The sequence below is a fragment of the Oncorhynchus keta genome, chromosome 2, assembly GCF_023373465.1.
Source record: "Oncorhynchus keta strain PuntledgeMale-10-30-2019 chromosome 2, Oket_V2, whole genome shotgun sequence".
In the NCBI taxonomy this organism is placed as follows: Eukaryota; Metazoa; Chordata; class Actinopteri; order Salmoniformes; family Salmonidae; genus Oncorhynchus; species Oncorhynchus keta.
This window is the reverse complement of record NC_068422.1, coordinates 35,636,720-35,661,571: the sequence shown is the minus strand read 5'-3', so window position 1 is coordinate 35,661,571 and position 24,852 is coordinate 35,636,720. Positions and strand designations below refer to the sequence as shown.

Below are 24,852 nucleotides of genomic sequence, written 5' to 3'. Positions count from 1 at the left end.
GTGTTATCTGTGGTGATCCATGTTTCCGTCAGTGCCAAGAAGTCAAGGGACTGGAGGGAGGCATAGGCTGAGATGAACTCTGCCTTGTTGGCCGCAGATTGGCAGTTCCAGAGGCTACCGGAGACCTGGAACTCCACGTGGGTCGTACGCGCTGGGACCACCAGGTTAGGGTGGTCGCGGCCACGCGGTGTGGAGCGTTTGTATGGTCTGTGCAGAGAGGAGAGAACAGGGATAGACAGACACATAGTTGACAGGCTACAGAAAAGGCTACGCTAATGCAAGGAAATTGGAATGACAAGCGGACTACACGTCTCGAATGTTCAGAAAGTTAGGCTTACGTAGCAAGAATCTTATTGACTAAAATGATACAGTACTGCTAAAGTAGGCTAGCTGGCAGTAGCTGCGTTGTTGACACTACACTAATCAAGTCGTTCCGTTGAGTGTAATAATTTCTACAGTGCTGCTATTCGGGGGCTAGCTGGCTAGCTAGCAGTGTTGTTTACGTTACGTTGAGTTAAAAGAACGACAATAGCTGGCTAGCGAACCTCAGTGAATTAAGATAATCACTCCAAGGCTACACACACTAAACTACACAATTATCTTGGAAACAAAGACAGCTATGTAGCTAGCTAACACTTAACTAATCAAGTCGTACAGTTGAGTGAATAGCACTACAGTGATGCTAATCTGTGTGCGTTAGCTAGCGTTGCTAGCTCCTGGGCGAATAGCAGTGAAGGCTACGTTAGGGCGACGAAATACGAAATACGATAATTATGCAATTATCTCTGATACAAGGACGGCTATGTAGCTAGCTAAGAAGAATGGCTAAGATTATGTAGCTAGCTAACAGTAAACTAATCAAGTCGTACAGTTGAGTGAATAGCACTACAGTGATGCTAATCTGTGTGCGTTAGCTAGCGTTAGCTAGCTCCTGGGCGAATAGCAGTGAAGGCTACGTTAGGGCGACGAAATACGATAATTATGCAATTATCTCTGATACAAGGACGGCTATGTAGCTAGCTAAGAAGAATTGCTAAGATTAGACAAATCAACCGTTGTACTATAATGAAATGTAATGAAAAAGTTATACAACCTGCAGAGCGAAGTGCGAATGCGACCGCTCGCTCCAACCGGAACCGGAAACAACTCCACCCTTACAGAAAAAAAACACATATTCCAAAAACAAATATTTTAATGTGATCACATAATCTTATGTCAAGTTAAAGTGATAACATGTAAATTCACAACCTGGTCTCAGAGCATTTTATATTATTCTTTATGTAAATACGAGAGACTCCAGTATGTTACTTTTCATATGGTATGTTTTAATTTGTGGATGTACATCACCCATTTCGTATGATATGTTACGAATTACACTTTGTATTACACTACTGGTCAAAAGTTTTAGAACGCCTACTCTTTCAAGGGTTTTTCTTTATTATTACTATTTTCTACATTGTAGAATAATAGTGAAGACATCAAAAATATAAAATAAGCCATATGGAATCATGTCGTAACCAAAAAAGTGTTTAACAAATCAAAATATAGTTAATATTTGAGATTCTTCAAATAGCCACCGTTTGCTTTGTTGATTTGATGTCTTCACTATTATTCTACAATGTAGAAAATAGTCTAAATAAACACGATTGAATGAGTAGGTAATGTATATGTTATGAATTTGCAAAACATACAATATGTTACTAATTTGAAAACGTACAAAATATGTTACAAACGTTGGTTAGGTTTAGGGGATAGGTTTATGTTTAGGATTTAGGTTAAAAAGGTTTAAGGGAAGGATTAGCTAAAAGGGTTAGGGTTAAGGAAATTGTTAGCTAAAAGGGTTAGGGATAGGATTATTAGCTAACATGCTAAGTAGTTGTTAAGTAGCTAAAAAGTAGTAAGTAGTTGAAAAGTTTCTTATTAGCTAAAATGCAAAAGTTGTCCATGATGAGATTTGAACTCGCAAACTTTGGGTTGCTAGGCATTCACGTTGTACGTCCACAGATCCACCCTTAAGTAACAATCTGTCTTATGTAACCATACCAAATGTACATTAACATATGATACTAATTAGAGTGTCTCGGATGTACCTTTACGTCTAGTCTATTAGACCAGGATGATTAACATACTACTACACGAGAAAATGTGAACATGTGAATTGTTCCAAAAACATGTAAAATGTGTAACATTTTATGTGAAATAATTATGATCTTCCACATGTGAAATAATGTTTTTTTTTCTGTAAGGGCAACCATACAATACAGCTCCTCCTTAGCTACTTGTCCGCTACGATTCTGCTCTCTCTCTTCACACAAGATTTACCTGCCCCATTCTTATTCACATAGGTTCTGCTTGGCTCCCTCTTTCCAATCCACCCCAGCAGCTCTCCTCCTCAACTCTCTTTTCCACCCATTCAATTAATTCCTGACACTCTCCCATAAAGAAGAGCCATTGTTTGCCTCAGTACATTTATAATGGTCATTTCTGCCTGATTAAGTGTCACACGTCTCCACAACACCGGCTGTTACGGGTCAACGGACACCCAAGAAACTCTTTATGAAGATGACGTTTGAATTGTAGCAGGTCTTCATAAAGTTGTCACCCAAAAGTCCGAAATGACAAAAACAATTGTTTTCGGTTGAACTGGACCCGTTTATGAACCACCTTGGCATTCTGACAAATGATGGGACTATGATTTAATGCACACGGACACTTGTCAAATTTACAGTAGTGTTTAAACTTTTGGCTGTATGAATACTCTATATCTGTATGTTTTTGAGCCAAGGCATTTAGTCAAAGTAAAGTTGAACTTCTAAACCCAAATTATGTTGTGTTCTATATGTTATCCAACAGGAGGAACCCTTTGTGATGGTAGCTGAGAACATTCTTGGGCAACCTAAACGCTACAAAGGCTTCTCCATTGATGTTCTGGATGCTCTGGGCAAGATCCTGGGCTTCAAGTATGAGATTTACCAGGTGGCCGATGGAAAGTATGGAACCCCTACCTTCAACGGCTCCTGGAATGGCATGATAGGAGAGCTCATCAGTAAGGTAAGTCTGTCTACCGCTACTGGAGTTTGTACTGTTTGTTTTGGAGGTTGATCGATAGTTTGCTGTTGACTGCTCTGGTGACATCGTTTTTCCCAATTGCCACAGTTCTTTCCTCCCTGAGTAGCTGACTGGAGCCTTAACACAGTGGAGTCCATTATAGTGTTGGTCTTCATGGAAAGATAGTCACTGCACAGTGTGATGACTCACTATTGTGGCAGATCTGTTAAGGCCAATGATGTTTGCATCAGAGTGGCTCCACTACAGCCTGGCCCATCAGGCTGACAATCAGGCTGCTCCACACAAAGCAGTAACCAGTGCAGGAGGGGCTTCAACTCAGCAGGCTAACAATGCTAACAGTAGGGCAGTGAGTGGGCAGGGAACAATTAAATCACCCAATGGAGTAGAGAATCACCGGTAGAAGTAAGACTGAAGTGCAATGTGTAAGTCCCTGTAATTTCCTGTAAGTGAACTTTCTGCAGAGAATGCAGCCCAGGTGAACTATTTTCCAGCCTTTCACGCTAACAGTACTTTGCGGACATTATCACTTCACAAAGGGAGAATTTATCTTTGATTATGGCCTTGAGATAGTGTTTATCCCAACAATCCAGACATGATTTGTGTCATAGGGTCCCACTCTATCAGCAGGTGTCCACAACCAGCGTTGATACCACTGTGAAATTAGAAAAAAAGATACTAGCAACATGTGGACTGTAAATCTGACAAAATAATTTAGTTAATTGGCATGTGGAATCTGTCTGGCCTCTATAGGTCTGCATGGTCTTCTGCTGTGTGAAATAGTTCTAGTTTCAAGCCCACATAACAATGGAAAGAGCGAAGGAAAAAGCCACAACAGACAGCTATTTTACAGTGATAACTTTTTTTCTGTGACCATGAAATGGCAAACATCAACAAACAGAGTATTATCTCAGAACCAACAGCTTGAATGTATTTTCAAGGCTGTAACTGATCTATCTCTCTATCCATGCACAGCGAGCAGACTTGGCAGTATCAGCCATCACTATAACTCCAGAGAGGGAGAGTGTGGTGGATTTCAGCAAGCGCTACTTGGACTACTCTGTGGGGATTCTGATGAGGAAGTCAGAGGAGAAGATCAATATCTTCTCTCTCCTGGCGCCCTTTGACCTGGCCGTTTGGGCGTGCATCGCAGCCGCCATCCCCGTGGTTGGTGTCATGATCTTCATCCTGAGGCGGGTCCAGTCGGTGCGTCCTGCAGGGGGACACCAGGCCACCTCTGTGTCCACCTCCCTCCAGAGCGCCATCTGGATTGTCTATGGAGCTTTTGTGCAGCAAGGTGAGCTTGGTACTGTGGCATCACAAGAGAGGAAAGAAGGGACACCAGCATCTTGCATCAAAGTCGCTTCATATGCAGTAAAATGCTTACTTGGTACAATATCACTGACAACAAAACAGTGACTTTTGACCGTTGGCAGCAATATGACACAAAGATAGATAGATCCATATATGTCTAGATAGACAGGTATACACTACCAAACATTAGCAGCAACTTTTGCACTCAGAACAGCATCAATTCATCGGGGCATGGATTCTACAAGGTGTCAAAATAATTCCACAGGGACAATGGCCCATGTTGACTGCTTCCCACAGTTGTGTCAAGTTGGCTGGATGTCCTTTGGGCTGTGCACCATTCTTGATACACACGGGAAACTGTTGAGCGTGACAAAGCCACCAGCGTTGCAGTTCCTGACACAAACCGTTGCGCCTGGCACCTACTACCATACCCTGTTCAAAGGCACTTCAATATTTTGTCTTGTCCATTCACCCTCTGAATGGCACACATACACATTCCATGTTTTAAAGGATTTGAAAATGTAGAAATCCTTCTTTAACATGTCTCCTCCCCTTCATCTACACCGATTGAAGTGGATTTAACAAGTGACATCAACAATAGCTTTCACCTGGATTCACATGGTCATTTATGGAAAGAGTCAGTGTATAACCAGACATAAAAACAATAGAAAATACTTTAGTTTTGTCCCTATTAAATGCCACACATACAGGTAGCAGAGTTTTTTCATGTGAAGAATGGAGCCCATTTCCCACTCTAGCGTTTTAAGGTGCCTTTGACCCAAAGAATATCAGGTTTTTGAGTCTGGTCCGGATCCAGGCATCTCAGTTGTGAATAAATGACTACTTCAGCAACCACTGTTAAACCCTCAACAGTGTCTAGCACAGTGGTCGCCAACTGTTCATCGCGATCGACTGGTCGATCTTCAAGGCATTCCTAAATCACAAAATATTTCTGTAGAAAAGCCAATGAACGATCAAGGTGTGTGCTCCTTTTTTAAAATAGTTTTGAGCTGCTGCCGGCACCGGGTAAGCAAAGTGTTCCCGTGAAACAACGCCTACCCAAATCTGTGACTAAATCCAGCCTACCTACTGAGCTGCCCAATCGGATAGCTCAAATCACCGTGGCTACAGAGCTTCCATGGCCCTGGCAGAGCCAAGTTTAATACGTAAGATTTAATCACTTTAAAGAGAGACTGTCAACAAATACAGCAAAGAGCTGCTGTTTTTATGAGCGAGTTCATGTTTAGGTTTATATTCAGCACTGTCACTGTTTTTATTCTACACTATTACAAAACGCACTTCTCCATACTTCCGCTCGGGCTGCAGCTGCAATGAATGAGTAGCCAAGTATCCAAGTATAGCCAAGTATAGCCCTGCGTTTTATTATTATTAGAAACTCGTGTCGATTTTAATATTAAGGAATATTTAACTTTTTCTGGTCAGAGGAACAACATGAATTTGTGCATGAGGCAGATGCAGTGCGACTTGAGTTTCGCCATCAGTTGGAAGACGTGTCCCCTCTCTCTGGTCAGTCTCACCGGAGGAAAGGAAGGAGAGAGCAGGGACAGTGAGAGGCGGTTGGGAAAAATTGTTTTGAGTGGTCATCCAACTCGGAATTCCAAGTAGGAAACTCTGGCATCTTTCTAGAGCTCCGACTTTTCAACCTGAAGATTACTGACGTCGTGATTTGACCTCCTTGACCATCAGATGCAGGTACCATCAGTCCAGTAAAAAAGAAAAAGAAAGTGCTAACCCAACTGATCTATTTTGTTATCAAAGCTCGCTTAGTGAAATATAATATTGTCTGATTAACAATATTGGCAGGCCAATCATATAGCCAATATGCTGTGATAATGTATTAGGCCTACTGCCCAAACCTCATTCCTACAAAATTGTTGTGAGGGTAATGTAAAAAATAATAATCTGAACAGTAAGATCTCAGCTTGCTTTTTGACTGCGAAAGTGATCTCGACGAAAAGGTTGGTGACCACGGATCTAGCACTTTGCCAGGCAGCCTTTTTAAGCCGAAGCCCCACCACATTTTAGGAATCTTCACTTTTTTATATTCACTTGTTGACCTTTTCACATCTTTGGAGGATGACGTAAATGTGTTGGTAAATATGACAGCCACTGTGGATGATTGTGAGAAGGTGTACATCAGAGGTTTCCAAAAGACTTGGGCCACGACCCCAATTTGATATCTGAAAATTATTGCGACCCCAACCAAGTGTAAAAAAAGTATGTAATTAACAGCTAATGTTAACTTGTTTATTCGGGGCTATGGCATTCAATTGCAAAACATTCTAACAGTATTTCTGATAGAGTTCTCAACTCAACATCACATACTTTTAATATGGAGTTATGACAGTCAAGTGCAAATTAGTCTGACATAATGCCTCTTATTTCACCACCACTAGTGGGATGCATGTGCTTGACGAGTGTCACGTCGGAGCGTCTCAAAGTCAGTGGGCATGGACGACAGTGAGCTCCTCATATCTGTTGTCACATCCAACCTGGATCGATATTTGGTTTTAATGTAGACGGGAGCACTGAATGCAGCTTCACACAGATATGAGCTGGTGAAGGGTACCATGGGTTTTAATGCTCGGGGGGAGACTGCAGGGTATTCCCTTTGAGTCAGGAACCAAAACTCCTCCCTAGTGACCCATGAATGCTTTGTCTGGAGCATTCGGTCACATGACAGCTTGATCAGCTTTCCGATTTCACTTACAGGCATGTCAGCTGAGCCAGGATCAGAGTCAAAAGGAGTTCTCTCTAATAAGAAATATTTCCTATGAATCCACTGATTCGCTCATCTGTAGAATGTTTTGGTATTTCCGCTGCAAGCTTGCGTTCAGTACATTCAGTTTCCCAAATGTCTCTTACATAGACAAAGAGACACATTTACTTTTCATTACACAAAAAGTCAAGTCAGTTTAATTTACATCCATTTCAAAGATCTTTCCAACACTCCCTCTCCATAACCACAAAGCCTTGGTGTGAATTATAAACTGGGTGGTTTGAGCCCTGAATGATGATATGCTGAAAGCCAAGGTATTTCAGACCGTATACCACTGGTATGACAAAACATGTATTTTTACTGTTATAATAGCGTTTGTAACCAGTTTATAATAGCAATCACATTTTATTGGTCACATTTTGCAGATGTTATTGCAGGTGTAGCGAAATGTTTGTGTTCCTTGCTCGATCTGTCACCCCTGCTCTCGCTCTCCCTCTCTGCCCTTCATTATATGCACACGTCACCATCATTACGCACAGCTGACCAACATTGGACTCACCTGAACTCACCATTAGTTTGTCGATTACCCCCACTTTATTTGTCTGCTCCTCACTTTGTTCCTTGTGTCAGCATTGATGTCGTTATTTTCCCCCTGACCAGATGCTGTTTCTGTCCTTTTTCATGTCGGTTGTTTATTAAATGTTCTCCCTGTACCTGCTTCTCGTCTCCAGCGTCGATCCTCCCAATATCTAATAATACACACAAATCTAAAAAGAAAATGGAATTAAGAAATATATAAATTAGTGACGCACAGATATTACATTTTTTGGGCAGATACCGATATTTTCCTTGACAAAAAACCCAATACAGATAACCGATATTTACAATTTTAGTGGCCTTTTAAGCATTCTAGTACAGGTAAATAGTTAACACACACACATGGACACAGCGATCTAAGGCACTGCATCTCAGTCCCTGGTTCGAATCCAGGCTGTATCACATTATGGCCGTGATTGGCCACTGAATGGTTGAATGTCAAGGGCAATGAATTCCATTATCTTGGCTTTAAAATTAGCCTTTTAGTTGTTTCGCAGAAATTGTGTTACTCTTTCAAATGACTGCTCGATCCACACAGCAGACATTGTGGGCTAGTTTAGGAATGCTGTGTTGCACGTATAGCGCAAACTTTTACGTGGCGTCATTATACTTATACTTAAATAAGTATGCACATCAGCTTTGACATCGGTTTTGCACATCGGGGCGTTAAACTAGAAATCAGCCGATACCGATTTTGCCATTTTTAGCTAATATTGGCCTATTCCGATATGTTCACCGATATATCGTGCATCCCTAATAGAAATATTAGGGCGAGCAATGTCGGAGTGGCATTGACTAAATAACTGTAGCATAGAATACATATGAAATGAGTAAAGCAGTATCATCGCCTGACACAAATTAGCATAACGCAACGGTACCTCCAGGCTCTGATCAGGCCCTACACCCAAACAAGGGCACTGCGTTCATCCACCTCTGGCCTGCTCGCCTCCCTACCACTGAGGAAGTACAGTTCCCGCTCAGCCCAGTCAAAACTGTTCGCTGCTCTGGCCCCCCAATGGTGGAACAAACTCCCCCACGACGCCAGGACAGCGGAGTCAATCACCACCTTCCGGAGACACCTGAAACCCCACCTCTTTAAGGAATACCTAGGATAGGATAAAGTAATCCTTCTCACCCCCCCCCCCCTTAAAAGATTTAGATGCACTATTGTAAAGTGGCTGTTCCACTGGATGTCATAAGGTGAATGCACCAATTTGTAAGTCGCTCTGGATAAGAGCGTCTGCTAAATGACTTAAATGTAAATGTAATGTAAATGTGTCTACAGCATTGTGACTTAGTTTTACGCATTTCTGTTGAAGAATAGCCGTAGGCGGCTACATTGCGTAAGTGGTCACATGGTGGCTCCGAGGGAGATTCTCGCGTAAAATACAGAGGTAGCCATTACTCCAATCGGTGCTACTGAAAAACGAATTGTCCCGACGGATATATTATCGAATAGATATTAGAAAAACACCTTGAGGATTGATTATAAACAATGTTTGCCATGTTTCTGACGATATTATGGAGCTAATTTGGAATATCTTTCGGCGTGGTGGTGACCGCAATTTCCCGGCGATTTCTCAGCCAAACGTGAAGAACAAAGAGAGCTATTTCGCCTACAAAAATAATATTTTGAGAAAAAATGAACTTTGGCTATCTGCCTGGGAGTCTCGTGAGTGAAAACATCCGAAGTTCATGAAAGGTAAACGATTCAATTTGATTGCTTTTCTGATTTTCGTGACAAGGTTGCCTGCAAGGCATAATGCTATGCTAGTCTATGATAAACTTACACAAATGCTTGTCTAGCATTGGCTGTAAAGCATATTTTGAAAATCTGAGATGACAGGGTGATTAACAAAAGGCTAAGCTGTGTTCCAATATATTTCACTTGTGATTTTAATGAATAGGAAGATTTTCTAGGAAGATTTATGCCGTTCCCCTCACAGCTCCGTAGGCAAGCACCATGGTCTTGTAGCGGATGCAAGCTTCAACTGGAAGCCAGTGGAGAGAGCGGAGGAGCGGGGTGACGTGAGAGAACTTGGGAAGGTTGAACACCAGACGGGCTGCGGCGTTCTGGATGAGTTGTAGGGGTTTAATGGCACAGGCAGGGAGCCCAGCCAACAGCGAGTTGCAGTAATCCAGACGGGAGATGACAAGTGCCTGGATTAGGACCTGCGCCGCTTCCTGTGTGAGGCAGGGTCGTACTCTGCGGATGTTGTAGAGCATGAACCTACAGGAACGGGCCACCGCCTTGATGTTAGTTGAGAACGACAGGGTGTTGTCCAGGATCACGCCAAGGTTCTTAGCGCTCTGGGAGGAGGACACAATGGAGTTGTCAACCGTGATGGCGAGATCATGAAACGGGCAGTCCTTCCCGGGAGGAAGAGCAGCTCCGTCTTGCCGAGGTTCAGCTTGAGGTGGTGATCCGTCATCCACACTGATATGTCTGCCAGACATGCAGAGATGCGATTCGCCACCTGGTCATCAGAAGGGGGAAAGGAGAAGATTAATTGTGTGTCGTCTGCATAGCAATGATAGGAGAGACCATGTGAGGTTATGACAGAGCCAAGTGACTTGGTGTATAGCGAGAATAGGAGAGGGCCTAGAACAGAGCCCTGGGGGACACCAGTGGTGAGAGCGCGTGGTGAGGAGACAGATTCTCGCCACGCCACCTGGCACCTTGGGGAATACGTAGAAAGTGTAAGCTCGTTGATGGCACATTCACAGATGAATAGGGACTCATTGGAACGCAGCGCTTTCAATACCTGGGGCACTTCCGGATTGGATTTTTCTCAGGCTTTCGCCTGCAACATCAGTTCTGTTATACTCACAGACAATATCTTTACAGTTTTGGAAACGTTAGAGTGTTATCTATCCAAAGCTGTCAAGTATATGCATATTCTAGCATCTTGTCCTGAAGAAATATCACGTTTAAAACAGGAACGTTTTTTTTTCCAAAAATGAAAATACTGTCCCCTGGTACCAACAGGTGAAAGGCATTGACGCTTATGGTTAGGTGCAGTCGTGCAACGATTGTGCTTTTTTCGCAAATGCGCTTTTGTTAAATCATCCACCGTTTGGCGAAGTTGGCTGTCTTTGTTAGGAAGAAATAGTTTTCACACAGTCCGCAATGAGCCAGGCGGCCCAAACTGCTGCATATATCCTGACTCTGTTGCAAGAGAAGTGACACAAAGAAATTCAAGTTAGCAGGCAATATTAACTAAATATGCAGGTTTAAAAATATATACTTGTGTATTGATTTTAAGAAAGGCATTAATGTTTAAGGTACATGTTGGAGCAACGACAGTCCTTTTTCGCGAATGCGCACCGCATCGATTATATGCAACACAGGACACCCTAGATAAACTAGTAATATCATCAACCATGTGTAGTTAACAAGTGATTATGATGGATTGATTGATTGTTTTTTATAATTATAAGTTTAATGCTAGCTAGCAACTTACCTTGGCTTCTTACTGCATTCGCGTAACAGGCAGGCTCCTCGTGGAGTGCAATGAGAGGTAGGTGGTTAGAGCGTTGGACGAGTTAACCGTAAGGTAAAAATATGTCGTTCTGCCCCTGAACATGGCAGTTAACTTCTTGCGGCGACCCATCCCGGATCCGGTATCGTGACTACGGCTCAAGCTCATTACCATAACACAAAATGCAAATAAATATTCTTAGAAATATTTAACCTCCACACATTAACAAGTCCAATAGCTCAAATGAAAGATAAACACCTTGTTCATCTACCCAGCAAGTCAGATTTCTAAAATGTTTTACGGCGAAAACATAGCACATATTTATATTAGACCACCACCGAAACAAAAGACGAGAGGCAGCCATTTTGTCCCAGAAAATATAAAATTATAAAAGCAGGATTAAAAAATAAATCATTCACTAACCTTTTGAAAATCTTCATCAGATGACAGTAATAGTACATGTTACACAATAAAACATTTTTTTCCAATAATATGCCATTTATATCCATAAATCTCTGTTTACAATGACGACATTTCAAAAAATGCTACTCAAATGTCCGGAGAAATGATGATAGCTCCGACAGATAACGTCAGATAACAAGCAATAAACATGACTAAATATACATGTTCTACATATAGTTACAAAGATACACTTCTTCTTAATGCAACCGCTGTATTACATGTATTTTTAAGGTTACAGAATTCGTTCACTGGCTATACAATGAGACGGCGCTCAGATATTAGCAGTATGTCTCCTCTACGTTTGGAGTCCACAGAAACCCAAAATAAACACATAAATATTCCCTTACCTTTGATGTTCTTCGATCAGAAGACGTAGAAGGAGTCATACTTACCCAATACATCGTTTGGTTTCACGTTGTGTGTCTCTGTATTAGCATATGCTAACAGCTTCCGCTGAAATGCACCCAAAATTACTTCTGGTCCCGCACTCTTGCGCATCAAAACTTCAAATTTACATATTATATGTCGACTAAACTGGTCAAACTATGTGCAGAATCGAGCTTTATGATGTTTTTAACATGTAAAACAATGATCAGCGTGAACAGACAAACCGCCTTCAATTGCTGTTACTTGGAAAAGAACGTGCCCCAAATCGGCCGCACGCAATAGAGTGCATGTATTTGAGAGTGACACTAACATTTTCGTCCCGCCAAACGACTAGGGCTCGCGTGATTCTCACAATGAACGGGCCATTTGAAAGCAGGCATCGCGCTGAACACATACATACTGTTCCCAGATCGGTAGCTGCCTGGGAAGGGTGGGGGCGATGACGTCAAAGTTGACCCAACTTTTCTCTTGACAAGAGAGAGTTTGGGAGAAAGGCTGCCCTGAGAGTTCTGCTTTACATACAGACATAAACGGTTTTAGAAACTTTAGAGTGTTTTCTATTCAATAATAATTATTATATGCATATATTAGCAATTTTGGGAAAAAATATTTTCAGTTTACTATGGGCATGCACTTCCTCCAAAGGGGGCAGTAATTCAGCCCTAGTCTTAACTGGTTAACCCACCGTTCCAGGCTGTCATTGAAAATAAGAATGTGTTCTTAACTGACTTGCCTAGTTAAATAAAGGTTAAATAAAAAATACAAAACCGAATGTGAAGAACATAAATCAATCATCTTTAATTAGCACATGTAGGACAATATGCAAGTGTGTGTGCATGGACTTTGCAGATGTATTCTCATATGTGCAGCACATAGTATTTTTTTACAGTCCTTCTTTGGGGGGCAGAATTGGCATCTCCTCCTGTTGCCTGCCTCAGCTGCAGCCTCAGGTGGATGAGGACAAGATTCAGCCCCCTGAACAGCTTTCAAAGTGCTACAGAGCCTGCTGTGTGGGGGAGGTACTCCCTTCTTTGAATGTGTGGGGTTACAAGTTCCTTTCCCAGCTGCTCCAGGAACACCCTCCCCTTGTTCCGCTTATCAGGCATCCAGGTAGGGTTGATCTCGTTCCATGTCACGAAGGCATTGTATGAGGACACATCAATGATGTAATGGAAGATGACCAGGGGCTCACGGGCAGTCATCCTCCTGCAGCTGTATGTTCCAATCACCTTGTCCAGGTTGTCCACACCTCTTTTGTTGTGGTTGTCGTCCAGGATGATGGCTGGCTTCCTGTCCTCATGATCACTGATCTCAACTGTTTTGTGCAGTTTGCTCAGGAGGACCACATTCTTGTTTCTCTTTGAGAGGTAAGAAACTAGAGTGGGGTTCCATCTGTCACATCAAGCACAACCCGCATCCCCTGGTTCTTCTCCGGGCCTCCACTGGCCGGCTTTCCTGTGTAGACTTGCATCTTCCAAGTGTAGCTGGATTGTGCGTAACAGGCCACCCATTTCTTGATGCTGTACTTTGCTGGCTTGCTGGGCATATACTGCCAGAGAGGACAGCGACCTTTTAACAAAGGAGATTACTTCCAGTAATTAGTATCAGTGCCACAGGAAAAAAAAAACATAAATCAATGATATTACAGCAACACATAAAATGAACAGTGAAAATCACTTACATTACAGATATGACAATAAAAATGTACCTCTGAATGGAACCAGTTGCTCATCCACTGTTACTTCAGGCCCTGGGTTGTAGAGGTATGGCAGATGCTCCACCCACTTCTCCCAGACCTCTCTTATGGCCGTCAGTTTGTCTTTCACGTGTCTTACAGGTCTTGACTCTTGGTTATCCAATCGTAACATTCTTAAGAAAGACTTTCAGTTGCATCGTGACACTGAAATCCCCCTTCCTCTCTCTGGATCCCAGAGTGTACATGTAACCTCACCTCGGGACCTATACACACAGCTAAGATTAGCAGCCCTATGTAGGCACGCAGGTCAATCTCATCCATCCTTTTCCAGTTTTTTCCATATTTACGGAAACTCTCCACATTTGTCATATCCAGGATGATTTTTTTCGATGGCTGGTGTGATGAACATGTAGAATGTTGAGGCAATCTCCTAGCCATGGGCAACTTCATGTCTTGTGTGCCCTGGGGTCATCCTATTGATATTTTATGCTGCCATCCTGCCCTGGTTGTCATATGGTGACAAGGACCATGTTATTTTGCTGTTCTTTGACAAAAATGTGTGGATTTCTTCTTCATCTGAAGATGATACATCATGCTCTGGGTTGTATTCTTCCCCATCTTCTTCTTCAGATACCTCCTCTTCTAAATAATTGTTCTCTAGTTCCTCCTGGACATCTGAAAAAAATCTGATCTAAAACCTGTTGGGCACTGAAACGTCCACTCATTGCTTTGGCAAAGAGAGAACCAGGGGGACTGTCATCTGCAGCACCTGTATTGCCTCTGCCTGCATTCCTCATTAGTGAACAATGCTTTCATGACATTTTTATTTTGTTTGAATTTGTAAATATTGTCTGTGAACAATGCTGCACATGCACAAGACAATTTTAGTTTTGTCTGAGTTCAATCAGTAGCACACAATCTCAATTTCTCATTGGCATGGAAATTATTTTATAACTGCCGGGTCCAAAATGACCCTAAGACAATCTTCGTACCCTGGTTGTGTACAGCTTTCATGGAAATAAAGGCGATGTTTAGCTTTTTTTGATGTTGGCGCCACTCTATGAGAAGTCGTCGAAGTTCTAATTTTAAAAATATAATTTAGGAGGTTTTCTCTGCTGTTAACCCCCCTACACTTTCACACATTAACAAGTCCAATACAGCAAATGAAAGATAAACATTTTGTTATATTTATGTTAGATCACCACCAAATAAAAAAAAACACACAGCCATTTTTCCCAGCCAAAATAGCAGAAATAGAGATAAAACAAATCACTAACCTTTGATAATCTTCATCAGATGACACTCATAGGACATTATGTTACACGATACATTTATGTTTTGTTTGATAATGTGCATATTTATATCCACAAATCTCGGTTTACATTGGCGCCATGTTCAGACATGCCTCCAAAATATCCGGAGTAATTACAGTAATTACAGAGAGCCACGTCATATAACAGAACAGAATACTCATCACAAACTTTGATGAAAGATAAATGTTTTACATATAGTTAAAGAAACACTTGTTCTTAATGCAACCGCTGTGTACGATTTTTTTTTAACTTACCATGCAATAATCTGCATACCATGCAACAATAAAAAGCATACCATGCAATAATCTGAGACGGCACTCAGAAGTACACAACATTTCTCCGCCATGTTGGAGTCAACAGAAATACGAAATTACATCATAAATATTTCCTTACCTTTGATCTTTCATCAGAATGCAGTGCCATGCCAGGAATCCTAGTTCCGCAATATATCGTTGTTTTGTTCAATTAGGTACTTTTGCTAGCACGTTTAGTTCACATGTCCAAACGCTGGCGCCGGTCCAGGCGAACTCGGACGAAAACTTCAAAAAGCTATATTCCAGGTCGAATAAACTGGTCAAATTAAGTAGAGAATCAATCTTCAGGATGTTGTTATCATATATATCCAATAACGTTCCAACCGGAGCATTCGTTTTTGTCTACAGAGTAATGGAACGCATGACGATATCATGAGTAATGCGCATGACCATAATTCAAACAGTTTTAGAAACTTCAGAGTGTTTTCTATCCAATAGTAATAATAATATGCATGTATTAGCATCTGGGACAGAGAAGGAGGCAGTTCACTATGGGCACGCAATTCATCCAAAGTGAAAATGCTGCCCCCTATCCCTAAAAAATGTAACTTAGTGGCGGCTTAACAAGGGTTAAGCAGTTCGATTAACCCTTTCATGCGTGAGTTCCAAATATCTCTAACGGTCGCCCCAGCGTGAGTTTTTTTTATGCACGTGATGTTAGAATGTTCTCTCCATTCCAGAATGTGATTGATACATAACAGTACATTTTATCCGCGCTGCCCTCAAACTAAAGCACGCAGCCTGTTTATATTTATAGGTTGTTTTAACTTCAATTTCAAATTATTTTCAAACAAGTTTTTATTTTCTAAAAACAGTTTGAATGTAGGTGTGTTCCGCCTCCTCATTCATTCACATAAAAATAGTCATTTTTACTTTTGTGGATAATTACATTTTTGGGACATTTCTGACACGGACAAAATTCCCCAAGCACTTCCCAATTGTTTGTGCAGTTCACGTCTGCAGACATTTGCTCATCTCCCGTCAGAACAGGATCTGCACACGTGTTCACATTTTCTATTCCACATTTCTATTGTAGCGTACTGTATGTATGGAGCATAATATATTTGAGTATATTCTTTATCACCGAGGACACTTAAGGTAACGTTACTCATTTTATAACCTTTATGGTGTTATAGTCAATCGTGCTTATGTAGCCACATTCTTCTATTAGCTCTGTAAAACAATGCTAAATGCGTCAGAGAAGTATTATCTTGTGTTGCATTTTGAAGCTACCATGGTCTTATGACTCTCAAGTGGTGCAGCGGTCAAAGGCACAGCACATCAGTACTAGAGGTGTCACTACAGACTCCCTGGTTCAAATCCAGGCTGCGTTTCCATCAAAGTACTGATTATGATGAGCTAAGCTAATTCCAGCTGTGTAGCCATGTTTGTTGACATACAATGCATTCTGCGATTCACGTCTGTTTGACCAAAGATGTTATAACAAAATGAGGTGAGTAAGAGTTCACTAATTTTTGAGGACTTCCGGAAATTAAAATGGTGGGATGTGAACGACGGTAGATGACACACCCCTTCAACATGCATACTACAAACAGACCAAACTCATTTACATTTACATTTACATTTAAGTCATTTAGCAGACGCTCTTATCCAGAGCGACTTACAAATTGGTGCATTCACCTTATGACATCCAGTGGAACAGCCACTTTACAATAGTGCATCTAAATTTTTTAAGGGGGGGGGGGTGAGAAGGATTACTTTATCCTATCCTAGGTATTCCTTAAAGAGGTGGGGTTTCAGGTGTCTCCGGAAGGTGGTGATTGACTCCGCTGTAATGGCGTCGTGAGGGAGTTTGTTCCACCATTGGGGGGCCAGGGCAGCGAACAGTTTTGACTGGGCTGAGCGGGAACTGTACTTCCTCAGTGGTAGGGAGGCGAGCAGGCCAGAGGTGGATGAACGCAGTGCCCTTGTTTGGGTGTAGGGCCTGATCAGAGCCTGGAGGTACTGAGGTGCCGTTCCCCTCACAGCTCCGTAGGCAAGCACCATGGTCTTGTAGCGGATGCGGGCTTCAACTGGAAGCCAGTGGAGAGAGCGGAGGAGCGGGGTGACGTGAGAGAACTTGGGAAGGTTGAACACCAGACGGGCTGCGGCGTTCTGGATGAGTTGTAGGGGTTTAATGGCACAGGCAGGGAGCCCAGCCAACAGCGAGTTGCAGTAATCCAGACGGGAGATGACAAGTGCCTGGATTAGGACCTGCGCCGCTTCCTGTGTGAGGCAGGGTCGTACTCTGCGGATGTTGTAGAGCATGAACCTACAGGAACGGGCCACCGCCTTGATGTTAGTTGAGAACGACAGGGTGTTGTCCAGGATCACACCAAGGTTCTTAGCGCTCTGGGAGGAGGACACAATGGAGTTGTCAACCGTGATGGCGAGATCATGGAATGGGCAGTCCTTCCCGGGAGGAAGAGCAGCTCCGTCTTGCCGAGGTTCAGCTTGAGGTGGTGATCCGTCATCCACACTGATATGTCTGCCAGACATGCAGAGATGCGATTCGTCACCTGGTCATCAGAAGGGGGAAAGGAGAAGATTAATTGTGTGTCGTCTGCATAGCAATGATAGGAGAGACCATGTGAGGTTATGACAGAGCCAAGTGACTTGGTGTATAGCGAGAATAGGAGAGGGCCTAGAACAGAGCCCTGGGGGACACCAGTGGTGAGAGCGCGTGGTGAGGAGACAGATTCTCGCCACGCCACCTGGTAGGAGCGACCTGTCAGGTAGGACGCAATCCAAGCGTGGGCCGCGCCGGAGATGCCCAACTCGGAGAGGGTGGAGAGGAGGATCTGATGGTTCACAGTATCGAAGGCAGCCGATAGGTCTAGAAGGATGAGAGCAGAGGAGAGAGAGTTAGCTTTAGCAGTGCGGAGCGCCTCCGTGATACTCATCTCGTCTTCTCTTATTATCTTCGGTTTCTGTGAGGAAAAAATGCATGGCTGCGCGCTGAAACTAATCGTCGGATTACTTTCGATTTCTATAAAATGTTTTACCTAGTTATTTCGATCAATGGTGAGCTCACCCGTGATGTGATTAATTATATATAGTAATTGCTATTAGCTAATTCATATTGTAGTTTACGTCAGCCGAGAGTTAGAAAAAATGACTGCTTGTGTTGGGTCAATCTTTCCTCAGCGCTAGGACAAATGTAGCCTACATTTTTCCGGTTAGGATGATTGTGTTAAGCTATATTTACTTCTGTGAATATCTGAACAATGCATCCAAAAATAAACTGCTGACATTCTGGACATAACTTTGTAAGGACTGTGTTTGTGTAAATAGTTTCTGTCAAAAGTGTGGCCAGCTCAAACGCTGATTGTTGCGTCATTCGAAACTGCCGTTCTAAACTAGCATTCTAAATGAGTGTTCTAATCACACGGGGTGTGATCGTACGCTTCAGGGACCACTGTAGAACGATCACACCCAGTGTGATGGTACGTGTGAAAGGGTTAAACTCATTTGTAAGATACATTTTTTTAAATGAAACATGTATGGAAACAGGTGAATTAACACTCCTCAGTTAGAAGGCTCAAGCAAGCTAAAACCCACATGGTAGCAAAATCTAACTAGCAGAAGTTAACAATTTAGAAATGATTTAAACACACTTTGCTGTAGGCTACTATTTACTAGTTAACAAAAAATCATGTATGTCATATAAAATATATTCACCCCACCCAGTATTGTAATCAAAACTTACCAGAAAGCATTGTGTCCTTGGCTCAGACAGTGTAGTAGTGTGGGCTCAATAGCATCTCATTAGTGTGCAAGATCTTGAGAATCAGCTGTACATGTGATGGAAGAGTGCGCTGCACATGTGATGGAAGAATGCACTGTGCATGCAGAGAGTTGAAATTCCATTGAATTCGGGATAGTTTAACCAAAATATGTCACAAGACCTTGAATTGCCTTGTGTATCCCACAAAAAAGAAAAATTCAGGAAATTTACTGGAACGTTTCCGACCCTTCGCAACCCAAATACCAATGCATTAAATGCATTCCAGGTGACTACCTCATGAAGCTCATTGAGAGAATGCCAAGAGTGTGCAAAGCTGTTATCAAGGCAAAGGGTGGCTACTTTTAAGAATATAACATTTATTTTGATGTGTTTAACACTTTTTTTTATTACTGCATGGTTCCATATATGTCATTTCATAGTTTTGATGTCTTCACTATTATTCTACAATGCAGAAAATAGAACAAATGAATAAAAACCCTGGAATGAGTAGGTGTGTACAAACCTTTGACTGGTACTGTGGTACTGTGTGTGTATGTATATATATATATATATATATATATATATATATATATATATATATATACACACACACACAAAGTACCAGTCAAAAGTTTGGACACCTACTCATTGTATATACAGTGGGGCAAAAAAGTATTTAGTCAGACACCAATTGTGCAAGTTCTCCCACTTAAAATGATGAGAGAGGCCTGTAATTTTCATCATAGGTACACTTCAATTATGACAGACAGAATGAGAAAAGAAAATCCAGAAAATCACATTGTAGGATTTGTTTATGAATTTATTTGCAAATTATGGTGGAAAATAAGTATTTGGTCACCTACAAACAAGCAAGACGTCTGGCTCTCACAGACCTGTAACTTCTTTAAGAGTCTCCTCTGTCCTCCACTCGTTACCTGTATTAACCTGTTAGGCCGCCCCATCCCGGATCCGGGATTGTGACTACAGCCTCAAGCTCATTACCATAACGCAACATTAGCGATTTCTGAAAATTGCAAAATAAATGAAATAAATATGCCTGTCCTCAAGCTTATCCTTTTCTTAACAATCCTGTCGTCTCAGATTTTCAAAATATGCTTTAGAACCAGAGAAAATCAATAATTTGTGTAAGAGTGGTGATAGCTAGCGTAGCATTTAGCGTTAGCATTTAGCACGCAACATTCACAAAAACCAGCAAAGGGATCAAATAAAATAATTTACCTTTGAAGAACTTCAGATGTTTCAATGAGGAGACTCTCAGTTACATAGCAGATGTCCAGTTTTTCCTGAAAGATGCTTGTGTAGGACACAACGTTCCGTTTTGTTACTATGCATTTGGCTACCGAAACTAACCGAAAATTCAGTCACCTAAACGTCGAACTTTTTTCCGAATTAACTCCATAATATCGACTGAAACATGGAAAACGTTGTTTGAATCAATCCTCAAGGTGTTTGGTCATATATCTCTTCATTGAAATGCCAGTCCTAGACACGTGCATTCTTCTCTGATTCGGATGGAAAAATACTGGGACCTGACTTTTGCGCACCAATTTCCACGCAGACACCATGCGGGACACTTGGTAATTGTAGGCTCTTATGGCCAATCTTCCAATGATATGCCTACAAATACGTCACAATGCTGCAGACACCTGGGGAAACGATAGGAAGTGTCCGTTGATTCCTGTGCCATTCACAGCCATATAAGGAGATCATGGAAAACGTGCCTTCAAAAATCCTGTTGATTTCCTGGTCACTCAAACATCTTGGTTTTGCCTGTAGATATTGTTCTATGGCACTCACAGTGAAAATCTTTGCAGTTCTGGAAACGTCAGAGTGTCTTCTTTCCAAAACTATCAATTCCAAGCATAGTCGAGCATCTTTTCGTGACAAAATATTGCGCTAAAAACGGGCACGTCTTTTTATCCAAAAATGAAATACTGCCCCTATAGGTCTAACAGGTTAATGGCACCTGTTTGAACTTGATCAGTATAAAGGACACCTGTCCACAACCTCAAACTGTCACACTCCAAACTCCACTATGACAAAGACCAAAGAGCAGTCAAAGGACACCAGAAACAAAATTGTAGACTTGCACCAGGCTGGGAAGACTGAATCTGCAATAGGTAAGCAGCTTGGTTTGAAGAAATCAACTGTGGGAGCAATTATTAGGAAATAGACGACACACAAGACCACTGATAATCTCCCTCGATCTGGGGCTCCACGCAAGATCTCACCCTGTGGGGTCAAAATGATCACCAGAACGGTGATAAAAAATCCCAGAACCATACGGGGGGACCTAGTGAATGACCTGCAGAGAGCTGGGACCAAAGTAACAAAGCCTACCATCAGTAACACACTATGCCGCCAGGGACTCAAATCCTGCAGTACCAGACGTGTCCCCCTGCTTAAGCCAGTACATGTCCAGGCCCGTCTGAAGTTTGCTAGAGAGCATTTGGATGATCCAGAACAAGATTGGGAGAATGTCATATGGTCAGATGAAACCACAATATACGTTTTTGGTAAAAACTCAACTCGCCGTGTTTGGAGGACAAAGAATGCTGAGTTTCATCCAAAGAACACCATACCTATTGTGAAGCATGGGGTGGAAACATCATGCTTTGGGGATGTTTTTCTGCAAAGGGACCAGGACAACTGATCCGTGTAAAGGAAAGAATGAATGGGGCCATGTATCGTGAGATTTTGAGTGAAAACCTCCTTCCATCAGCAAGGGCATTGAAGATGAAATGTGGCTGGGTCTTTCAGCATGACAATGATCCCAAACACACCGCCCGGGCAACGAAGGAGTGGCTTCGTAAGAAGCATTTCAAGGTCCTGGAGTGGCCTAGTCAGTCTCCAGATCTGAACCCAATAGAAAATCTTTGGAGGAATGGGCCAAAATACCGTGTGTGAAGACCTTGTGAAGACTTACAGAAAACGTTTGCAAATAATTTGCAAATAAATTCATTAAAAATCCTACAATGTGATTTTCTGGATTTTTTCCCCTCATTTTTTCTGTCATAGTTGAAGTGTACCTATGATGAACATTACAGGCCTCTCTCATCATTTTAAGTGGGAGAACTTGTACAATTGGTGGCTGACTAAATACTTTTTTGCCCCACTATATATATATATTTTCTTTATATAACCCTATGGCATTTAGATTTTCCACAAACACCTCTCTGAAAAAATCTTCTAGAAACTCTTGACCTTGGTATTAGTGCCGCATGAACACAATATTACTCTGTTTTCTTATTTTTCTTTTTTGAAAAAGTCCTAAGGGTACATCATTGATAGTGACACTTGGAGACAAATGTATGCTTTTTTCTCACAACCTGAATCTCTCAGATGACATTTCTGTGGCTTTACTCTTCAAAATGATAATTCATATTGACATTTCCTCGTCCGCTTTCTGTGAATTTAGGCCATGTATGGAGACAGAGTGCTTAGACTTCTGCTACAGGAAGAGAGAGCCAGCTAGCTGCCTGGGCAAACAGTGGTAATGTGAGGGAGAGGGAATGAGAGGAAAAGCATTTGGTATTAAGAGGGTTAAAAAGAGAGACCGAAATTGACAGAGACAGTTAGAAAGAGTACGATGAAGTGCTATGATACAGAGACAGGCGAGAGAGAGCAGAATAATTTAGAGGTCCTGAAAAATACAATTCCATTATAAAAAAAATCTACCAGCTCGTTAGGATCAACAGGCTAAAACCAAACCGACAGAGTAATGGTGCAATAAGTTGTGATATCACAAATAATGAATCAAATCCACATAAGACTTCAAGACTTCATACAATACATACTAACTTATCTTGTGTTTCTAGGGGGAGACTCCATCCTGGGTTCTGTGGCTCTACGTATCGTCATGGGCAGCTGGTGGCTTTTCACCCTCATTGTGTGTTCCTCCTACACGGCCAACCTGGCAGCCTACCTCACGGTATCCCGCATGGACAACGCTGTGCGGTACGTTATCAACTTATCAACACTGTTGTACAGTGTATCCTTCTATCTTTAAGACTCATTGAATGATGTGGCGATTTTCTGGTGGTAAGTGTCTTCAACTGGCAAGGATACTGGTATGTCTTACTTTTTACAGCATTGACCTGCACTGCCAATTTCCTGATGTTTTTTTGTCTTTGTGGGTTAGATCTCACCCATTTAGGCAAAATTAGACATACCAATAAACTCAAGTTGGGCAGGCTGCTGACATGTTATCTCACTTATACAAGCCCATGAATATGGACCAAGTGTGATTCACACACACTGACAGACAATTGTAATTCCTAACCCACTCATTAAAAGAAGATTTCCCTCCTCAGTCCAAATGTTATTTGTTAATAAATCCAATTTAGCACACTCCTGTCTAAATAGAACATGTTGGTTACTGGGGAGAATGCTAAATAGCACCTAGATCCTTTATATCACGGATTATTGTTCAATCATCTGTACCCCCAAACACCGTGCCCATTAGTACAAAAATATAATATTTGTAGAAAACATATTTCTACTGCTCAGACACAATTATTATGTCTCTGTATACAGTTGAAGTCGGAAGTTTATGTACAGTTAGGTTGGAGTCATTAAAACTGTTTTTCAACCACTCCACACTTGTTCAACTATAGTTTTGGCAAATCAGTTAGGACATCTGCTTTGTGTATGACAAGTAATGTTTCCAACAATTGTTGAGACAGATTATTTCACTTATCATTCACTGTATCACAATTCCAGTGGGTCAGAAGTTTACATACACTAAGTTGACTGTGCCGTTAAACAGCTTGGAAAATTCCATAAAATGATGTCATGGCTTTAGAAGCTTCTGATAGGCTCATTGACATAATTTGAGTCAATTGGAGGTGGTTGTTTTTCAAGGCCTACCTTCAATGTTGATTGAAGCAACATCTCAAGACATCAGTCAGGAAGTTAAAGCTTGGTCGCAAATGGGTCTTCCAAATGGACAATGATCCCAAGCATAGTTCCAAAGTTGTGGCAAAATGGCTTAAGGAAAACAAAGTCAAGGTATTGGAGTGGCCATCACAAAGCCCTGACCTCAATCTTATAGAACATTTGTGGGCAGAACTGAAAAAGTGTTTGCGAGCAAGGAGGCCTACCTACCTGACTCGGTTACACCAGCTCTGTCAGGAGGAATGGGCCAAAATTCACTCAACTTTTTGTGGGAAGCTTGTGGAAGGCTACCCAAAAAGGTTTGACCCAAGTTAACTCAACATTGCCTTTAACTTGTTTATGTAAACTTCTGATCCACTGGGAATGTGATGAAAGAAATAAAAGCTGAAATAAATCATTCTCTACCATTATTTTGACATTTCACATTCTTAAAATAAAGTGGTGATCCTACATGACCGAAAACAATGAGTTTTTAGGATTAAATGTCTAGGATTAAATTTCAGGAATTGTGAAACTGAGTTTAAATGTATTTGGCTAAGGTGTATGTAAACTTCCGACTTCAGCTGTAGCTGTTTAGAGTGGAAATGACACATTTACATTTACATTTAAGTCATTTAGCAGACGCTCTTATCCAGAGCGACTTACAAATTGGACACAGAGGAAGGAGAAAATTACAGAAGATATACCTGTATTGTCTTGGGGCCAAATCAAGACTCTAGAAAAAATGAAAAGGGTGTGTGTACATGCATGCGTTCATATGTGCGTGTGTAAATCAAAGTGTTAACGTGTGTAAGTGGCAGGAAAGATTTAATCGATAAATGCTGTTTGCGCCATCAG

At 41.7% G+C, this 24,852-nt stretch overlaps 1 protein-coding gene across 2 annotated transcripts in view; it reads left to right on the top strand.

The window, feature by feature from the left end:
• Positions 1-24,852, top strand: part of LOC118399926 (glutamate receptor ionotropic, delta-1-like) — a 464,169-nt gene that overhangs the window by 402,735 nt on the left and 36,582 nt on the right. For both annotated transcript variants that reach the window (XM_035796154.2, XM_052476005.1), the window contains exons 10-12: positions 2,854-3,051; positions 4,042-4,363; positions 22,938-23,076. In XM_035796154.2, the coding sequence (XP_035652047.1) occupies positions 2,854-3,051; positions 4,042-4,363; positions 22,938-23,076 (659 nt within the window). The remainder of the gene's footprint in view (positions 1-2,853; positions 3,052-4,041; positions 4,364-22,937; positions 23,077-24,852) is intronic.